General features: G+C 35.0%; 2 protein-coding genes across 2 annotated transcripts in view; one reads left to right on the top strand and one right to left on the bottom strand.

The window, feature by feature from the left end:
- The window catches only part of LOC129269423 (serine/threonine-protein kinase SMG1-like), a 64,377-nt gene extending 54,157 nt beyond the window's left edge, over nucleotides 1–10,220 (top strand). The window contains exons 59-67 of the mRNA XM_064105743.1: nucleotides 134–338; nucleotides 1,181–1,305; nucleotides 1,577–1,781; nucleotides 2,109–2,313; nucleotides 2,841–2,925; nucleotides 3,778–3,851; nucleotides 4,418–4,591; nucleotides 5,088–5,245; nucleotides 5,701–10,220. Coding sequence (XP_063961813.1) covers nucleotides 134–338; nucleotides 1,181–1,305; nucleotides 1,577–1,781; nucleotides 2,109–2,313; nucleotides 2,841–2,925; nucleotides 3,778–3,851; nucleotides 4,418–4,591; nucleotides 5,088–5,245; nucleotides 5,701–5,778 — 1,309 coding nt within the window. The 3' untranslated portion in view covers nucleotides 5,779–10,220. The remainder of the gene's footprint in view (nucleotides 1–133; nucleotides 339–1,180; nucleotides 1,306–1,576; nucleotides 1,782–2,108; nucleotides 2,314–2,840; nucleotides 2,926–3,777; nucleotides 3,852–4,417; nucleotides 4,592–5,087; nucleotides 5,246–5,700) is intronic.
- Nucleotides 10,221–11,480: 1,260 nt separating this feature from the next.
- LOC129269422 (uncharacterized) lies at nucleotides 11,481–17,786 on the bottom strand. Its single transcript, XM_054906919.2, has 4 exons — nucleotides 17,093–17,786; nucleotides 14,804–14,953; nucleotides 14,134–14,335; nucleotides 11,481–13,158 (listed from the first exon to the last, which is right to left on the bottom strand). The coding sequence occupies exons 1-4, from the start codon at nucleotides 17,384–17,386 to the stop codon at nucleotides 13,052–13,054; spliced, it is 753 nt and encodes a 250-aa protein (XP_054762894.2). The 5' UTR covers nucleotides 17,387–17,786; the 3' UTR covers nucleotides 11,481–13,051.
- Between the last annotated feature and the right edge of the window lie 3,813 nt (nucleotides 17,787–21,599).

The raw sequence follows: 21,599 nt of genomic DNA, 5'->3' as shown, positions 1-21,599 counted from the left end.
CGAATGAGACTAGTTACTGAGTTTGGTTTGAAATCCTAGTTTATGAAGGAAAAATTCCAATTATGAGACTCACCTTTGAGTGATTAGTTGGCCTAACTTTAGACATACGTTTTTTTTGTCTGAAATCCATCAGGTCTGCCATCATGTCTGACATGAGGAAGCGTCTTCAAGCCCTTCAGGCCATTGAAGGTGCTGTAGGGACAATGCAAGAGCGTGCTCTGGGTGTACAGGGAAGGGTATGTCAGCGATTGAAATGGGCTGCAGGAGCTAATCCATCTCTGGCTAATGTCATGAAAGACGTAGATACATCTATACAGGGCAAGACACAGCTTTACACGGTATGAAACTTTTTATCTTGTATTGTATAATAGTAATAATACTGATAATAATAATATTATAGGGTATTTGTACATGTATAGCACACATATCCACCTTGTTAGGTACTAGCGGTGCTCCTTATACCCTGGCTAATATAGTCTACCAATTCCTGTGCTCTTAGCTTTTTTGAGGAATTGCTTACCCATTTACTTCACCTTGGTTGAGTGCAGCACATTGTAGATCAATTTCTTGCTGAAGGAAATTACCGCACTGCTGGGATGTAAACTAATGACTCTCTGTTTTAAAGTCTGAATGCTAATCCACTTGGCCACATTGCCCTTTAATAATGCTGCTTGGCCAACAAACAAGCGTATCTCAAAACCTCAGATGTTCAGGGTCCAATATTACAAACAAAGCTTAATGACTGTTCAAAGGGCTGATTTTCACGATTGATCACGATCATTCTCATAGCTTTGTGTTACATGGCCTAAGAGTGTGAATAAAACATGGCTGCCATAATCACTAAGTTCAATGAGAGATTTTTCTCTTTGACATTCTGAAATTGCTTCATTGTTTAAGTTCAAAAGCCATATGTAGGATCTGGACTGAAGACATTTGAAAGATTGACCAGTCATCATAAAGAAGTTATATGAAAACAAAAATCTAAACATTTTAGATAAGAGGTCTTGTCACTCCAGGGATGGTAAGCTTCAATTTTCATGGTGGGATTACTTTTGCTGATTTAGCAACAACAAAAAAACAACAGCTGATTAAATGTGTCAATAGAAATTAAGATCTAAGAATCCGTATTGTGACCGTGTTGTGGTAATCATAGTTGCCTGTAATGTTTTACTTTACACAGCTTGAGACAAAGAGAGCATCAGAAGTTGGAGCACTTTGTCATGCCATCCTCCACTTTGAAGGAATGAGAACCCGTACCTCAGAATCTGTGTATGCTGACAATAGTTTCCATGACATGCTGCAAAGGTATGTATACAATGGTTCTCTCTTCCTTTGGCAGTCATGCTGGTCAACAACTTGGTCTCAAGGAAAATCACATGGCATGGCAATGTTATATGCATGAGACTTTGAAGAAAAAAATATATAAAAGTGCGCAGAGTTTTCTTTATGCATTTCAGAAAAATGGTACAAAATGAAAAGGCTCGACATCTGACCTTTCCAGTTTTGTGATGATATTTGAATCCTCAATCAATTATCCTTCATAATGATACTTTAAAGATCATCTTCTCTTTTTTAGATGTCTTCAGGTTTGTAACTCCTTGGTAACCAGATCATCTAATCTAAGCCCAGCTGAAGAGGATTATCTAGCTTTGAAACCTTTGACCATCGATAAACCTATCAACAACAAATGGATCAAGGGACTCTCGGAGTCAATCCGCAAGAAGATGGTAGAACTCCAAGGCAAGGCTGCTGAAGCTGAGGCAAAGATAGAGGCTGACAAGGTATGGTTCATGTCAAGTTTGTTTCAAGTTTGAAAATGATAATGGTAATGGTGAAGATGATGGTGGTGGTGATACTGGTGGTGTTGGTGACTTGGTTGATGATGATAAGGATTATGATGATAGTGATGATGATGTTATGATTGTGATGATGGTGGTGGTGGTGATGATGATGATGATGATGAGGAGGAGGAGGAGGATGATGATATTGATGCTGATCATGCTAATCATGGTGGTCGTGATGACGATGATGATGGTGGTGATGATGATGCTGATGGTGGTGGTGATGGTGTTTAAGATGATAATGCATATCTTCCTTCTGTATTCCAGGAAACAGTCCAGACCATGGTTGATGTGGTCAAGATGGGTTTGACCACCCATAATGAACTAATGTCAGAGGTCAAAGGCATGCTGAGGGTCATTGCTGAGGATGAGGAAGGTGGTCGTGCTGGGATGGCTGAAGCTCAAAGGTTCAAGACCTTCTACAAACAATATTCAGAAACCTTTGCAACCATGCTTGGCAAGATACTGACAAGTAAGAATGTTATTACGAATACTTCGAGATCTTATCTCGGAATATGTACCCTCTAGAAATCTAAGATCTTCAGGAACCGGGTTGTTGGCAACTTGTAGAATCAAATGCTCCTTTGGTGAAAAAGCTTTTGCTTATAGTGCTCCAACCTTGTAGAATGCACTCTCATCAACAATATGCAATGTCAAGTCTATAGAGTCATTCAAATCCAACCTTTAAGACATCTCTATTCTCATCATATTTCAAATAACAGGGCCCCCCCCCCTTCTGTGTAATAATTCCCTCCTCGCCTCGAATAGGAAACTAGATAGAAGGCGCACTCTAAATGCTATATAATGTTATTATTTTCAGGTATTTTTAGTTAGAGTATGTTTTAATTTTGTAATTCAACATTGTGTGGGAATGATAGGAGGTCGTTATAAAGACTCATTTGGTTTCTTATACATTGTCATGTATGCCAGCATCATCTTTAATTTTGATTTGTTTTATTCTTTTGTGATACATAGTTTGTTTATAATTGTTTATTTCAGCATCATCTAATGAGAATGGTGAGAAGCTGCAAGAACTGATTGAGGTCAAGCCCACGATCAACTCACTAATAGACCATGTCAAAGGGTAGGTAGTACTCTGAGAGTTTTCTTCTTCATTAAAATACAGTGTTGAGTTTAACTTAAGGTGTATTCAGTTCAATTCTGTTTTCCATGTGGGACAAGTGTTTTATAGTGATTGTGAATCAGGGTTTTCTTTCTGCCATTTTTTAATAGTGATAAGTCATGTTGATACCATCTTGATTTTTTCAGGGGGTTTCTGTTCAAAGATATTTGAAGTGTATTGGTAGGGAATGAATAAAGAATGTGGGATGTGAGATCAATGTTTATTAATGTTCTTAAGTAGTGATTGATAGATCAATTCTATTCCTCATAAAACACAATACAAAATAAATACATACAAGCAATAAAACTTGAGAATTGAATTAACCCATAATCCATGAGTATATGAATAGGAGAAACATAGGGAAAAACGAAATAAAAACACAAAGAGCTTGGAGAAAGACTACTGGTATAATGCATGAAAGAAGTTGAAATTGAAGTCCAGTATTTGTAATGAGGTGAGTTATTACACTCAATGGATCTTGTTTCCCAATAAGATAGCTAGGGCAAATATTAATGCATCTTGTTTCATATAGACTCAGAACAAGATCTCCCTCTGGTCTTCTTTTTTCTTACAATTAGGACAGATGTATTGTTGATTGTGATGTGTTGTGTAAAGCTTTGTGTACAACCTTGATGAGCAAGTAGTTGTGTCATATTGGTGATCTCAAAATAACGTCCTTATGACAGATGTTCCACAATCATGTTTGGTTGCTGGCCTGAGTTTCATTGATGATGGCTCAATGCTACAAGGCTTAAGAGTATTTAAAATATTAAACTGTTGAATGATGTTGGTTTGATTTTATACTTTGTGCAGGATGTACGATCGTTTGATTAGCATTGCTACACAATCTACAGAGGACAAAGAAGAGGAAGGAGATGAGAAAAATGGTATGTTGACAAAGAATGATATCTTAAATTGGTGAACCTTGTTAATGTATGAAAACTATATGATTTTGCTCAATCAGCACACAAATACTGTAGAACTTGGTTATAATCTGCCTTCAGCTAGAAATCCATACTTATTGTGCCGCCTGCCACCCTGGCAGGGTGAATGAGTATGTGGAAGGATTTATTCCTTGAATACACCTGGGGGGCGTTTCATGAAAGGACTTGTCGGACGTTTTATCCGACAAGTCCCATTTTATCCGACAGTTACCATAGTAACAGTACCTCTCAGCCATTTGCTAGAAAAAGTTGGACATTTTTCTTGCTTAAGCCAATCATAATGGAATGGGTAGGTTCTGGAAAATGAAATGTAATATGTTCCCTACGTCTTCCATTCAAATACTTTATGAATATGGTGATGATTGGTTCATATTAATATTCAGAATGCAACTGTGTTTTCTGATCACTTTATGAAAATGGTGATAAAAGGTCATATTCATATTTAGAATGCAATGGTGTGTTTTCTTCTAACCCCCTTTTCTTATGTCTCCATACTTTTCCTGCCACAGTTGTGAATGGTTCCACCGAGGCCCCCGGGACCACTGACAACAAACCCAACAAGTCTCTAGCAGGGGAACAGGCTGAAGAGGACCCCAAACCCCCTCCACAAGGGAAGGTTACCACCAAGCAACAGGTTAAAATCAGGGAGGTACGCCACTCTACTCCACCGGCTGCCAAGCAGGGTAGGTCCATTGCTGTAGTTACATCATTGCTATCATGCTTCCATGGTATTTGTTCCTGCGATGTGTTTACAGCAGTATTAGGGAGTTGAATTAATTAAAAGTAGAGTTTGAGAAAACAGTGGGAATTATTCATCTGAGGTTGGTCTGGCAAATACTGTTTTTCCTGAGGGGCTTGATATGAAAGATTTGTGAGCCTCTCAAATTATATAGGGTTGAATAGTTATAATCATTATAGTCTTCCTCGTCATCATTATCATCATCATTATTATTATCACCATCACCATTTATATTGCGCTTTTCTCATTAGTTCCAAAGCGCTTAAAATAATTTCAATTAAATTGTGTACAATTATATAATCTACAAAAGAGATCTGTTTTTGTTCTTGAAATGAAGTGAGATTGGATTAAAATATGGAGGTCAGGCATATAGGTTGATTCATTCATAGAATTGGCCATTATTATTATTATATGATTGTGTATTGATGATGTTGTATTAGGAGGGACCAAGGGTTCACCAGCCATCATGCGAGACCCTCGGACCGGTAAGATCATCCAGGTGAGGAACACCTACGCCATCAACGTCTGGAGGAGAGTTAAAGGCAAGCTGGATGGTAGAGACCCGGACCCTGCTAAGAGGCTCGCTGTCACAGAACAGGTATCTATCAATCCTTTTTTTTTGTTCAGAGGCCCATGTTCTGAAGTACGGTTTGATTTAAAGGCCATAGTCTAACTCTGTATTAAAATATGGAAAGCCAAATATTTCAAAATTGCATTTACATTATATTTTTCCTATCGTTTCTTGGCTCTTTATGTTTTAATGATGAAGAGAGCTTTTTTAGTTCACAGTCAGTTATGAATGATTCCAGTGTCAAATGAGCTGACAAATTAAACTTGTACTAATAGAGATACCTGTCACAATTGGCTATATACATGGTTATGAAAAATCTGCTCAAAATTTGGCACTTAATGTTACCGTCATTCAAAAATTCACATGTAATTTACAAGTGGTTTTCGTGAAACGTCCCAGGACTGCTTTTATTTGTGAAGAGTGCATTATAAGCTTGCTTGTGCCTAAAATGAACCATTGCACATTTGAATATCCTTATACAGGTTGACTATGTGATCAAGGAAGCAACAAGTATAGACAACCTGGCAACCCTGTACGAGGGCTGGACGGCCTGGGTGTGAGGGAGACCACACCCACATACCCGATCCCCCCGCTGGGGATTGTGGGATCAACCAACCAAAAAATCGTAGAGAGTGAGAGAGAAAGAAAGAGGCGGTGCCAAGCCGCTGACATCCAGACATCACAGGAAGCAGGCCCCGCCCCTCTGTTCAAGAGACTTTTGGAGTCGCCTTACAAGGGGGGCAGGGGTTTAGATCTTGCTGGATTTAGGTGATACTTGGATGGAATTGGAGCTCTGGCTGTAGGATGCAACGCAGAAATCTAGTCTATCATGTCTCATGCTGCTTTAAAGAGGAAATATTAACAAAGCCATTCTGAGAGGCCAATGTGAAGCATTGATGAGAATATTTGTGAAACTTACTGATTCACACAACTGATTTTTCCAACCTGATCAGAAAAAAAATAGCCTTAGCGTAGAATAATGATTGCAAGAAAATGCTGCTTGCTTTGGGTTTATTTATACCTTATTCTTTGCTGTATTCATGGGAGAAAATGATAAGATTAAAAATATAAAAAATGCCAGAAGCTGCCTCTCAATTTTTCAGGCAATAGTACCCTACAATTGGAAAAGCATGGCCACAACAATATATCTATAAATTTCCTCCTTTTGGATGCCACTCTCATTCAACGATAATAGTTATCAGTTGACTGCCCCTGCATATGTTCTTTGGTTAAAAACGTTGAAATCTTTTCAGTTTTGGTTCCCCCTGAACTCATTGATAAGTCTACTGATCAATTGTCCCCAATCTCCTTAAATCAAATATAATCTTGATGAAAATATTGAAAATGAAGATGCCCCTCTCATACACTTGTGCCTGTTTGGTATCACACATTCTATGAATTTACGCCGATGGTAGGTGAAACTGTCACATTAAATTGTTTTTGTTCTTTTCTCCCAATCCTCCCCCCTCCTTGAAGAAACTCGCAGATTAGCTAGTGATTTCCTTACACCAGCAAATCATCAAGGTGATACAGTATTAATAAATATAAAGTATTAAATATTTATTCCAGCAGCTCCCCTCCATTGCACTATTACAACAGCCCACAACTAGCAATTATATATATGAGAATTATTTCAGTATCTTGCTTGTACAGATAGTTGGGGTATTTTAGTTCTACAGGATATACTTTCTCTAGATTATCAGTTATACATCATACATATTTGTGAAAAAAAATTATGTAGAGTGACTATCTATGAGATCTCTGGTACTTCCATCAATGTTACTTGTAACGGAAATTGGGTCTTATTTTTTTGATACTGAGTATCATTGGTAGATGCAACAATTTACAAAATATGCAAAAGTTTATGATTTCATTTCCATGAGTACAGACTATCATTGTGAGGTTCAACAGTTATACAACATATTGGTAGTTTCACAAGTATTCTCACCCGGTGCTTTATATTTATCATTGGTTTCATGAAGTGATGAAGATGGTTTCTTTGAAGAATTAGAGCATGCATTTTGTCCATAGAAACATGATGGAGAGTAAGCCAATTGCAAAGCCATGAGCTCGAAGAGAAACAGGGTTTCTCATTAGTTATAGAGGACTGAGAGTTAGGTATGAGACGATCATAGATATAATGCTATGGCATTGGTTTGAGTCAAAGAGCAAGGGTTTGCTTCTGTATTGGAAAGTCTTGATTAAAAGGGTTAGCCTATGGGATGGTGAAGAAATTGAAATATCCAAAGTGAATGAGGCATCAATGCCCTTGGGTCGGTTGCTGACCTGTTCATCAGAATTGGAAGATAAGAATATTTCAGGTAAATCCTGACTTGAGTTGATAATTATTTCAAAATTCTATAGCATTGATAGAAGCTGAGGCCGTTGCCTATGAATTTGAGCAAACCATTTTTCAAGACAGGTGTTCAGTAGGTCATTTTCTATCATGATGTCATTAAAATTAACCACTGATATCATTTCAAGTTTGTCAACTTGACAGTCGATGTCAGGAATGAGTTTAAACAAAACCCATAATTTCTTTGACTTGTTTTTGATCAAGCGCCGTTGAAAGTGTTGCGATGGGATATGTGAATTGACACAGAGTGTGAAAAACAATCCCAGCATCATTAATTTCAAAGAATTATATCCTGTCAAAGAAATTTATTGACAAAATTTCTATTACAAATTTGCAAATTGGTTGCATTTTCTTTCCTGAAGTTGTATTGGAAAGAAGAATGCGCTCGATTAGACTTGTGAATGTGTTCATATTGGTTTTTTTTCTGTTTCACTTGCATGTTTCCTTGTAGACTAAACTATGTAATTGTATTCTGGTTTGTATGGTGTATGTAGTAAGAAAACCCCTTTATAAGTGTTCCCATCATATATTTTATGGTAGATAAGGTATTGTTAATTCCTTGCATGTTATTGAGTGGGGAAAATCATCCTATAGTGAGCATGAATTCCAGTATGAATAATCATAATAAAATGGAAATAGTTTTGTTACTCTTATTGTTGTCTTAACTTCATGTTCGATGTATTTCCAACGAGAAACGTATCTAATACATATCTACCATAAAACAACTGATAAGTTGCTATTTGGAGTCTTAGGATGAAGAAATCAGTTTTAGTTACAGGTGTACTGTTATTTTCTGAGAGGTATATGTAATGCAATATTCCATTATCTGTCAGATTCCAGGTTCAGATAAGATGTACAACTTACACTTTTCAGTGTTTGAAAATGATGTACACACATTCATTGTAAAGCTGGAAACTCATTGAAGCTTTTGATTCAAGTAGCTTTCAAATAACTTACTATATTCGGGGGAAAAGGTATAAGAGAATGAATTGACTACATGTGCAGTTTCAGCTTTATCCATTGTCCAGTGAAGTGTGTTTAGTCAAACATTTTATGTCCTAGGGCCGGTATCACAAAGCTTAGCGATTGATCATACAATTAATTTGTATGCTTGATTCTATATAGTAATATGATGATGGGGATTTTTGGTTTTTTTACCTGATTGCTAAGAAAGCATGAATGCTTGTAAGCATGTAATCAAACATAAAATCAGCCTTATGATCAATCATTAAGCTTGGTGTTATATGGGGTTCTGGACATTATATTAAACCCAGGTCTCATGCTCATTACTTTTCACACACTTTTTCCTTTATTTTAAAAATTCTGGCTTTCTTACATTATGATCATCAGAACGTGGAACAAAAATCTTGTCAAGACTTCCAGTCTTTCTTTCTGGTACATCTTGATCCTACTCGACTTGTAATGACCAGTAAGTTATATGCATGCATTTTATGTGGAGGGTGTACGCATCTCTCCTGTTCGTAAGATAAGAGCGACTTTAAAAACGACTGGTGATCATTTCTTATGGTAAATGGTACACCATTGGCGATGGTTTAGCATGTAAGAAAGGTTCACCAGTCGCTCTTAACTTGCGAACAGCTTTATGAAACGGCCCCCTGGTAACATATATGATGCTGGCAGGACCAATGTTTGTCCAACCTACCGTATTCTTGAAAGAGTCCAAGTGAAGATGCCGAGACCACTGATGGAGGAAGACTGTTCCATAACTCTACTACCCTCTGACTAAAACTGTTTTCTCCTAAGGGCAGTGTTTGACCTTTGTTTGAATGTTTCAAAATACATTTTCTCTGTAATTCCAAAGGATTGTTTTTGGTCCAAGTTTTAAATAGCATGTTATATATCATGAATATAAAGCTAAGAATCTGCTCATTTCAAATGCAATTTAAAAACCAGGAAGTAAAATTTGCAACTTATTGGTCATTTTGTGGTGGAGAAACTGGAGAATTGTGTACCTAATTAGTCGCATTTTCCAATTCATTTGTATGTGGTCTTCATATTAAATGTTTCATATTGTTATCTTTTCTCTTTTTTTAACCATTTTTTCCCCATAGGAACCACCTATTCTTTATTTGAACAAAAGGTGTTTATTTAGAGGCTTCAGATAAAATATGATTAGCTGAAAACATAGCATGTCATCAACTGTAAAATAAAATTACTCTGTATTAATCTTATTGTGATTATTGTTGTTTTTTTGCTGGAGAGAACATTTTGGAAGATTAGCTTTGACATTCCTACTCCCAAAATACATTTTCAGCACTCATATATACGTAATTTAGCTGTAGCAGTGTTGCAAAATATCTTTAAGATATCAATTATATCGTTAATGTAAACACCACCTTTTATTGACAAACCAAGAAAAGTTTACCATTTACCAATGTAAGAATACAGAATACCTAATAGACTTATTGAATATGTGTTTATGATCTCATTTTAGATAGAGTTAAAAATAGTTTGGGAGGTAGAAATGCTTAATTAAAGTAAGTACCTATTGTAAGGCTTTTGCTATTGATATACTACTCCTAGTGTTCCATAATTACTGTTTCTTTTTGTTTTATATGTTAAACAACTATTTACTCTTCTGATGGTGTATTGCATGATTGTTAGAATTAAACAGTTTCCTAACAGAAAAAAAATGAGCAAAGAGTTGTCTTTCAGAGTATTGTAAAGATTTCTGTAAGTGTTCTAACACACCGCGTGTATGGTATGAAAGTGCAAGGGCCCTGTTGCATAAAAGCGACTGTGATATTAACCTCAATAGAAACCATTGTTTTGATTGGCTGTCAAGTCCTGTTACCAAGGGAATTGCCATTTGTGGGCAAAGGTACCCTAATCTAGTAAATTTAACATTACAGGACCCTTGTGTTTCAATGGGGACAGTGTTTGAATGGAAATGTACATACATCCAAATATATTAAGAGGGGGAGAGAGAGAGCAAGAATGGAGGGATGTTTAGTAAGACTTGATCGGATCAGATGAACAACACATGGGTCATTTACAAGTGTGATTGATCATTAGATATATCAAGAGAGATTAAGAGGAGCAGCCACGGGCCTCAACAAGAGGCTACAGTAAAGGAGGTTATGTTGCAGACTTCAAGAGAGGAAGGTTAGCAAATAGCAAAAAGAGTGTCACTAAGGCGAGCACATTATATGCCCACCTGTAACGCAGAAAATGGAGTTATTGTTCAAGCAACAAAAATGGAAGGTGGCGACTTCACCTTTGACCTTCTGACCTCAAAATCAATAGAATTCCTGGGATCTATGCTAGTATCATACAGTTACACACCAAATTATATGAGCCTAGGTTTAGTTAAACTGAAGTTATCGCGTTGACAAGGAATTGTTTTACAAAAAATTAGGAAAATAGTTCCAATGAATGTGCTAAATTAAAAAAAATTAGGAAAAATTGAGAGGGAATGATGAAGAAGTGTAAATTGTTTTGAGAAGGGATGGGGTAGTAATATAGAGAAGACGCTAGCCATATAAACCTGTTATGATGATCAGACAACAAAAACAATGCAACACAAAGTTGTTTTAAGAAGACAATAGATTTTACATATTTATTCATATTGGTATCCAATATTTATATACAGAAAAATATTGCACAAACATGCTTCTCATTCAGATGAAGCAGATAAAAAAGAAATAGTAATGGAAGAAGCCTGGAAGAATAAATTCAGCCTTAAGTAATTGAGCGATTGCTCTAGTCATATATAAAAAACTAAATATATATCTTGACTGAAAATAAGATCTCTGATGACTACAATATAAGCATACAAAAGTCAAACTCTAAATTTAGTATAAGCAAAACTCGACAAATTCAAACACCTCCCTCATTCGAAGCATTACACATGTACAATACAAAAAGTTGATCCAGTTTTCTAAGTAGTTATCAAAATGTGATCAAACTGTTTGCTAAAGCAATCAAACCGTCCTACCTGATATCTTTTTCAGTACAATGACAAACAGCCCCATTCTTAACTCGATAATGTTATCACACCTTTTTTCAATGAATAATCCATTGATTAAATATACTGAAGGACAACTGGGACACATCACACAGAGCTTATCAATTGAATATATGGCTAAGTTTTACCATTGTTAGAATTGACAATTATATGGCATTGATCATACAAATCAATTTTAAGATCAATTACATAGATCGGTGGTACATGATCCTAATGGTGTTTCACAAGAGTAAATCTGAGGTGATTCCTTTTGATTTTTCAATGACCAAATTAACATAACTTACACCAGTCGAATATGACATAACATATTTACTCGACTGATAATACATTTCGTGGTCAATTCAACAGAATTATTATAAGCACTGAAGTTTATTCAAACCAATTTCATTATTAACTAATAGCTAATAAACCAATAACCTTGCTCATTGAATTACAATGTACATGTATTTAAGGATGAATACAGAGAAGAAAAAAATCTGTACTATTTGCAATTGCTCCTTGTGCCTGTGACAAAGTGTTTCAGTAGCAATTACTTGGGCCATTTGAAAGACGATATAAGTAGGAAGACTGTTTTGTGTTCTTTTATGTATTGGCAATGATGAAAAATGTTACTCAGATACTGAGTAACTTGGACGGACGAATAATGGAAAACATCAGTGTTTATCAGCCAGTTTTTATGTTGCAGTATATAAATGAGTATCAGAAAAACATCAAGGAAAGACCAAAAATTTCTTTGTCAATAACAAAGAGTAAAAAAAGATATTAATTATATTTATTTGTTCAGAGTCAAACAAATCTTTCACTCAATAATGCCACTTTATCCTAGAGATCTATTTCTGTGTCAATCCATGGGGTTAAGGCATAAAAGTCAGACATGGCTTTGTGACATATTTCTAATTACTAAATCAAAAATTGTTTGAGACAGTGTTCAACTAAAATAATTAAATTTAAAGCAATATTCTAACATCCATAATAATAAATATCCATGATATCCATACATTAAATATTTGTGAAATCTCCAGGTATTTGCAAATAAAGTGGAAATCACTCTTATTAACAATGTCCATTAGCAACATGGAGGATTGTATTTAACACACTTCAGTGATTTAAGAAAAAAAAAAATTGTTTGGATTTTGCAAAATCTATGCATCAATATTTTTTAGTCTCTCACATAAAAATTGTGCATCACAATCCTTGAGTATGAAAACGTTTAGGGATGTCAATTTCTGTAAAGCTATTACAGACGGACAACAGCTTGATAAATAATAATAATTATGTCAGATATTTACATTTTCCAAACAGGTTTCAAGTCTGTTTCTACTATCGCCCAAGCTTCACTGGGCTTATAAAATGAGCCTTAGGATTTTTGGCAGTGGTGTGTCAAAATCTTTGCCCAACCCCATGTGATAAGTCTTCTACAAGACTAATAAGTTGAATAAAACACATGGAATATTCAAAGGTCCTTGACATACAAGGCTTTGATTTACGATCATTGAAGTATCAGGCTTTGCTCTGGAATTTGACGTACGGAATGAAGAACACGGTTACCAGATATCAAATGAAGATCTCGGTCTGTATTTGTTCCTGTCTCATGGCCTGTAAAAAAAACAACATAAATTGCATGAATGAGATGATTGAGATCTATCACAATTTACAAAGCACTGATCATTTTTTTAAATATAAAATTGATTAAATTGTACAACTGTATACTATAGAGTTTCCCCTTCTGCAATCTATGAATTTAATGCAAGACAGCAAGTATTCCATCATTTTATGGCGTGACAAAATCTTGTAGCCAAATTTCAAAGGAAATAACTTTCATAACCAACAGAATAATCTACCAAGATGAAATTACTGTACCATAACAAATCTAGGAATACTATTTCATTAGATACAGTTATCCGTCAAAGCTTTTTCTTCCTGCCTTCCTGAATATTAACTATTTCTCACACAGCAAGTATTCCATCATTGTATGGCGTGACAAAATCTTGTAGCCAAATTTCAAAGGAAATAACTTTCATAACCAACAGAATAATCTACCAAGATGAAATTACTGTACCATAACAAATCTAGGAATACTATTTCATTAGATACAGTTATCCGTCAAAGCTTTTTCTTCCTGCCTTCCTGAATATTAACTTTCTCACACAGTACACACACAAATATTTGTCATACATGAAGTACCAGGAGCAATTTTTAGCATTTTTTTAATTCTTGTCCATAATAACTAATTTGTAAAAAGTAAAGATATATTTAAAAACACTTAAAAACAGGAATAACAGTTCATACTCCAAAAAATAGTATACTGGGTCAGCTCATCCTCCTGTACAACAGTGAGTGATGTACATAGATGTATTTTCAAATAATTTATGGAAGTCACTGTTATACGCACTGGACAAAACTGTGTCAATTCAATTCATTAGGCTATGTTCCATTTAATATTGCTTACAAAAGAGGTCAGACTGAGCATGCTGATTAATTTTGGACAGCTTTGATAGCTTTAAGAGCTGAATAGCTTTAAACTGTGTTGCTCAACAACTGTGTTTAATGTGCAGCAAAGAAATACATTACCTGTGAGTATGTTATAGGAAGGCAATGGCTGTCTGGCTCTGGAGACTCCTTCACCACGCTGTAATCCCAATCTATTATGAACATGCGCATATGAGCTCCAGTAATCTGCAGAGTGACCTTCTCTGCTTAATACATCATGCATCTTTGAGCCCCTGACGTTGTGGGTCCAGTTTGTGATCGATTGATGGTGAAGCTTGTTGGGCTATATGAAGATGACAGAGAAAGAGGAAATCAAACCAGATGCAAAGAGAGGTAGAATAATTAACTGGGCTACTTTATAACTATCTGTAGTAGTCCTAACGTATTCATTGGATTACCCAAATAATACATGTACATGTAGACCTACACAACTTTTCTAAGTTCTTCAGCATTCAGAATTTGCTCCTCTATATATTTGTCTAATCCTACTAATTGTTATTTTATTTTCAAAATCATCAAATAAATAAATTAAACTTAACCCACTTTCATAATTTTAAACAATAAATATGGATGAGTCAAAATGAATAATGATACCTGGATTTAATAAAAAGTTTCTCAATTGCAATGGATAAATGAAATAAAAGATCATGGAATTATTTGGAATGATCAATAACCATCAGTGGAGACAATGAAATGATTCATAAATCAATCAAAGATACAGGACTACAACAGCTGAACAACAAATACTTACATGATCAACATCATGGTGAGGAAAGTGTGATTTGTAATGTGTGCTGTGGTACAGCTTCTTATTAAGACCAATGTCAAAATGAGATGAATGGAGAGTTGGACAAGCAGTCGGCCTACGAGCTCCGGGAAGCATTTTATTTCCATTATAAGACTGGATGGAGAGAATAAAGACAATGAACAAAAACACTGATGAATACTGTATTCTATTTCAAGACACTGTATAAAATCATGAATGGACAATAATACATGTAGGTAAGAGAAAGGAAAGCCTATTAACAATCTCTTTAAAAATTTAAGTGATGTAGGAGGGTCAGATCTTCACAATCACAGTTAATTTGCCACATTTTCAATAAGGTAGTGGTTTCTTACTTTTTGACAATGGGCCTATAGATGTTCTAGTCTGCATGTAACTTAGTATAAAAGACTCTTCAAATCCATAGATCTGTATAAATCAGTTTTAAATCTTAACTCCAGTAAAATTTATGCCCAAAATATGGTATGTAATTGAAATTTATAAAAAAAAATAATAGCCGTGAATTTAAAGACTTTCTCGTCTTTGTAAATATGTTCAATTTTTAATTTACAAATTCATTGACATTGTAAATGTTTGCATTGAGTTTCAGACTTTAAAGGGATGGTCCGGGCTGAAAATATTTATATCTTAATACATAGAGTAGATTTCACTGAGCAAAATGCCGAAAATTTCATCAAAATCGGATAACAAATAATAAAGTTATTGAAGTTTAAAGTTTAGCAATATTTTGCGAATATTTTGCGTCATGAATATTCATTAGGTGGGGAGATGTCACATCTCCACTTTCCGTTTTCTTATGTTATTACATAAAATCATATTTTTTAAATTATTCTTCTTCTTCTTCTTCTCTATAAGTACAGGCCACCGTCTGGCGTATTGTCGTACTGTTTTCATACTAGTATTCCATACTTGTGTGAATAATATGTTTCCCCTATAATGAAATAAGTTGCAGCACTAAATATCTAATGCATTAAATCAGTTGTCAATCCAATTTTTCTAGTTTTTGGAGGAAAAAATTTGGATAAACCTAATTTCATATAATAAAATACAAAAGAACAAGTGGAGATGTGACATCATCAGCCCACCTAATGAATATTCATGACGACTTTTTTCACAAAATATTGCCAAACTTTGAAATTCAATAACTTTGTTATTTGTTATCCGATTTCGATGAAATTTTCGGCATTTTGCTCAGTGAATTCTACTCTATTTATTAAGCTATAAATACTTTCAGCCCGGACCATCCCTTTAAGACTCCAGTCCAGATCAGGGGTGATATTTTTATTTCATTAACTATGAGTAGGGTGTCTGGAGAAAAAAAATATTTTTCTTATTTCAAGAAAATATCACATTTTCTTTGTGAATTTGAAGAGAAATGACCTTCAGACTGACAGAAATGTAACATTTTTGAAAAAAATCAAATTATTGGCTGCAAAAAAGAAGAATGAAATTGGGTAAATTTTCAGCATTTTTCTGCCATAGACTGTGTAGTTAAGAAATGGACACACACAAATCCAAATTTTTAGCTTCCGAGAGCTGTTATAAATTTATTATTAATGCCAAAAACTTGTCCATAAAGAGTCCAATAGGATTTTTTATGCTCTATCTGATGGTATGATTTTTATAAAGATTTGGAAACCAGATCACAAAGAAAAATTGCGACAAAGTGAAAAAAATGGTGCAAAACAGAAATTTCATTTTCCCATAGAAAACGCATGGAGAAATGGCAATTTCAACACACACAAAAATAAGGGTTTGCAATTTATCTCTAAATCCTTATTTAAAATGATCATATAAACTTGTCCTTACTGTCAGAAGAAGCCCCTGAATTTTCTCTTTCCATACATGCCAAACACAAGTTAATAATCAATTCAGATCACATTTTTCTAGTAGCCTGAACTTCCCCGAAAAAATGTGCCATATTTTCCCCTAAATTAGCCTGTTTTATGCTGACACTTTTCAGTGTGGCTTCAGACACCCTACTATGAGTTACTATGACTAAGTAAGTTACAATACATCCACGTTAGTTATCTTGTCTAGTCTCTAGTCTAGTGACTATTCCTATTGCTCACTGCAATTAGATCTTACTACAGTTTAGTCATCATAATTTAAGCATGTTGAATTTAAATTTTGACATGTACAGTCTAAATAAAGGAAATAGACATATTCATCACATCAATCAAAAATTCAATAATGCTCAGAAGCTCGTGGACGTGGGACAGTGAACACCGAGTCTGAGTGAGAGAAAAAAAATACCTCTTGAGCAGATGTGGTAAAATCTGGTGGTTGTGGATTTCTTTCCATTGTAATGGTAGATCTATGCATCCATCGTGTTCCTTTTGAAAGTGAAGGAGCGATTACAGATTTACGATCATCAAGAGGAGTGATGACAGTCATGCTTTTGGACCTGTTTGTGAGGACGGTACCGGCCGATTGTCCCTGCGGCTGTCTGTGAGCCACCGACCTCTTCCCCTTTCTCGTCCCCGCGATGGTAGGGCTCTTGAGCTTGGCAGACTTGGGCGGACTGCAATCCAACGATTCCGATGCCATTTCTTATTAATATTTGTCACTGCCTGAATACGAACGACGTTCTTTCACTTAAATAAGGCTGATATAGATGACGGCAAGAATTCCTTACTGCACTTGCCGTGTACAGTGTTCAGTCTTGACATTCGGATCGTTGTTTACATTCACAACAATGCACGTGTATACGACCAATTTACTCCTGTGTTGTAAACAAATGCTCATGCGCGACTCCTATGAACTCCATTTCGCGGGTTAATTTTCATTCAATTTTCCAAATTATAATACTATATTTTGATTTAAATTTGATTAATGACATTTTAAAAATCTAAAAGAAGATTTTTAATTCGGATTGAATCTTAAAAATGAGTTGATAGATTAATGCGGATGAATATGGTCACTATGGTTACTCGCTCCTCATATAGTCATCAAAAGAGGGCGTAAGGAAATTACGATCTATAGTCTTTTTTTTTAATCGAATCATATACTTTGTAGATATGGTATTATTAACGCCTAATTAGAATATATCTCTAGCTCTATGTATTACATAGAATCACGTAGTCAATGGAATTTGATGGGGTCGCAATAAATAATCTAACCAATCTCATCTTAGTGTTGTGAATCCGGTTCACAGAGGAATTAGCATGAAAGCAAAAATTAGTACAAAATAAAATCACGGTGATAAACTTTTATATTTTTCAAAATGGTCTGTGACCAGGGGCGGATCCAAATTAGAATTAGGGGAGGGGTCCCGGACCGTAAATAAAAACATTTTGACAACAAAAAAAAGGAGGAAGAAAAAAAGATAATTTTACCCGATTTGGGCACTTTTCTACTACACGGGAAAGAAAAGAGAAATCCATATGCAACTATGCATATAGGTCTGAATAAGGCAACCATAATTTACAAATTATTGAATCGAATTCATCGACTGTTGTGAGTCTGAGGACAGACACCCTTCAAAAATTTCGGAGTAAATTATTATTATTTTACATTTTAAGGAACTAGTATGGTATCCAATGCGGTAGTAACTCATTAAGGTTTATACAATTTGGACAACTTCGTTCCGATATTATTTCTTTAAAATACTGTAAGAAAAATACACTTGTATATAGACACACAATGAAGTTTTGTAAACCCAAATTAATGTGTAGGCCTAGTTATATACAATAGAGCAAAAATGAATCCGAAAAAAATCATCCTTGTCTCAGAACCTGTTCACGTTTCAATGAGCATATTCAAAAGTGTTCAAGTTCTGCTATAGTAAAGATATTGAATTGTGAAGGCAGGTGATAAAATATTACATTCAATAAAGTTTGTTTCTGTGGGCTCGCCGAACATTATAGTGTTGTTACATTCTTAATGTAATATGCCGTTCATAGGCAAAAGTGCTCCCCACTTCAGTGAAAACTTTTTTTCTTCTTTTTTTTTTTTGCTTGTGAAATTTTTGTGGGAAAATGTGTTCCCTCATTTTGGAAAATCCTGGATATCCCCCTGATGGTGGGGTTCACTAACTTTCTAATATACAGTGCGTTTCAGAAAAAAGGTAATCCAAATCTATAGGGCCAAAGCCAATTTGATTACATAAAATCATTTTGGTTGGATATAAGAGAGAAACTCCTCAGCTTTCCATTGATACCCTATATTTTGTACCAGTTGTGTCACGCATAAGTTCAAGTTAAGTTCATAAGTTCATTTTATTTGGGTTTGAATACATGACAAACATACAAGTGTGTATGAAACAATAAGCAGAGTACATGATAAAACATACAGGTATACATAAAACAGAAAATGCAGAAAACATTGTTTTTAAATACATTATACAGCTTAAGACAGAAAAGAAATAATTTTAAAGGAAGACGAGGAGACCTAAGTGAAGCAATGCTTGTAAATTAAGGTTCCTCATTACGAATTCAAAGAACATTGGATAAACAACGCAGAAATGGCAATATAATATAATATGATAACTAAAGAGATAGGCGGGGAGAGAAGAGGGACACATTTATGTACAAAAGGGACAAAAAGGGGACATGAGGACAGAGACCAGCCAGGCCCGGGCAGGCTACCCCCTGGCGGATTTCACAGGGGAAAAAACGGGAAAAATGAAAATGGAGAAAGACAAAGACCCCATGCAGTAGGGACATTTATATAGCGCAAAAGACTCTATGCGCTTTACAAATAATAAATTACTAGATTATAGGCCGACATTAAATCTAATTTAAAAATATTTAGTTTAATGACGTAATGTGTTGTGTTAAAGCTATATACCACGATTAATTTTGATTAAGAATAGCGGCCATGTAAGGTTTGAAATGGTTTTACTAATATCAAGAGGTTCCGGGGGCGGAGCTCCTATTCACACTGGCGTACAGACCAAGAATAAAAAGAGAAAGAAAGGAAAAGGAAAGAGAGGAGGGTGAAATATGATATAATTTTCTGAATGTTATGTCAAAATCTGTCACACAATTTTTCCTTGCTCGCTCGCAACTTTTTGTTTTTTTATTTTTTTTAAAAATAAATTTTGCTCAAAACGCCATATCTGGCCCCCTCAAAATTTGTGCCTCATTACAACACTGCCCTGTTCATATACCATGATATGATCGGGATATTTTTGGCTCTTGCCCCTCCTGGCCACCTACCCCTGTTACGCCGCTGCATCCAGCAGATAAGTCTTATTCCGGAAGTTATTGTTTTTCTTATACAGTGCGTCCCACAAAAAAGGATACCCGTTTTACAGTAAGATATCTCAATAATTTGACATGTCTCGATCATAAAATTAATATTAATAGTAAGAATGAAATCTTTTCTTTGATTCGAGACCAAATACTTACTGATAAATAAATTGTTCACACATTGCCGAGTAAAATTAATAAATTCTGAGGCTTGTCAAAACGGATTCGAGCAGAAAACCCTATCTGAATCAGCACCCACTCTCATCTAGGGATCATTGAAAGAAACTTAACAAAGAATACAAAGATATATTACTGGGCCATCCATTTCTTGTGCAAGGTCGTAGCATCCTGAACAGATCTCTACCAATTTTTCTGCGCAACTTGATTTTGACGTTCAATTTTCAAACTCTTTTTGCTCATCTATGCGTAAACTATTCTTATCATAATTTTATTTAGTATCAAAGTGACGAACAAAAATGTAATTTTATGATGTAAATGAAGACCGTAAATTGTTTAGACATGTTAAAGAAACAACTGAGAATACCAGTTTCCTTTTTTTGTGGGACGCACAGCAGAGCGTGTTGGAGAAAGAATCTTCCCCTCTTGTTTGTAGAAGGAATTGTTGATTTTCCAATTATTGTTTTTACCTTGCCCGATATCTATAATTCTTGGAACTTTCATTTATTCTTTCTAATCTGATCAAACTCATTTCACTAGCGCACATAATCTACCCACTCATTTTTTATTGCATGGAAATTAAGGTCACTCCCACAGTGCTTCTTTAAATGTTTGTTTCCTCTTAATGAGCAAAGATTTCATTATATTGGTTATTTTTCGTCTCACACCCCCCCCCCCTCTCTTCCCCACTTTCCTATACTGCTCGTCATAACCGCAAATGTGAGCATTACTAGTGTGCTTTAATTTAAATCCTCGAGCAAGAAAAATTGCAGACTTTAGAAAATATATCCTTAGTTTCAGGGAGCATTTCATGAAGTCATTGGACGAGAGATTTTTCACCGACACCTGTTATAAGCTACTGAAATCATTGCCTCTGATTGGCTGAGAGCTAACTTTTTATTAAATCACTGATAAGATCCTTCAAACACTCCCCAAAATGGATATCCATCATGAAGGGAGAAAGGGAAGCCGTTTTACGAAACTGGAAGTTTACAAAGTAAAAAAAAATGCTGTTAATTTTGTTTATACAATGTTATTTACTATATGAATCTTACAGTAGTTGTTTTAACAATTTTAACAAGTGTTAAAATCTGAAACAAAGTTTGATTATTTGTAATATATAATTCTCAATAAATGAAGCATGGTTGTTTAAACCGTTAAAGGACAAATCCATCCCAACAAAAAAGATGATTTGAATATAAAGAGAAAGATCCAACATGCATAGCACTAAAAAAATTCATCAAAATCGGATGTAAAATAAGAAAGTTATGACATTTTTAAAGGTCAGGTCCACCCCAGAAAAATGATGGTTTGAATAAATAAAGAAAAATCCAACGAGCAAAACGCTAAAAATTTCATCAAAATCGGATGTAAAATAAGAAAGCTATGAC

Source organism: Lytechinus pictus, chromosome 10 (assembly GCF_037042905.1).
Source record: "Lytechinus pictus isolate F3 Inbred chromosome 10, Lp3.0, whole genome shotgun sequence".
NCBI lineage: Eukaryota > Metazoa > Echinodermata > Echinoidea > Temnopleuroida > Toxopneustidae > Lytechinus > Lytechinus pictus.
Note: the sequence above shows the minus strand (reverse complement) of the source record. Positions and strands in the feature narration are given on the sequence as shown.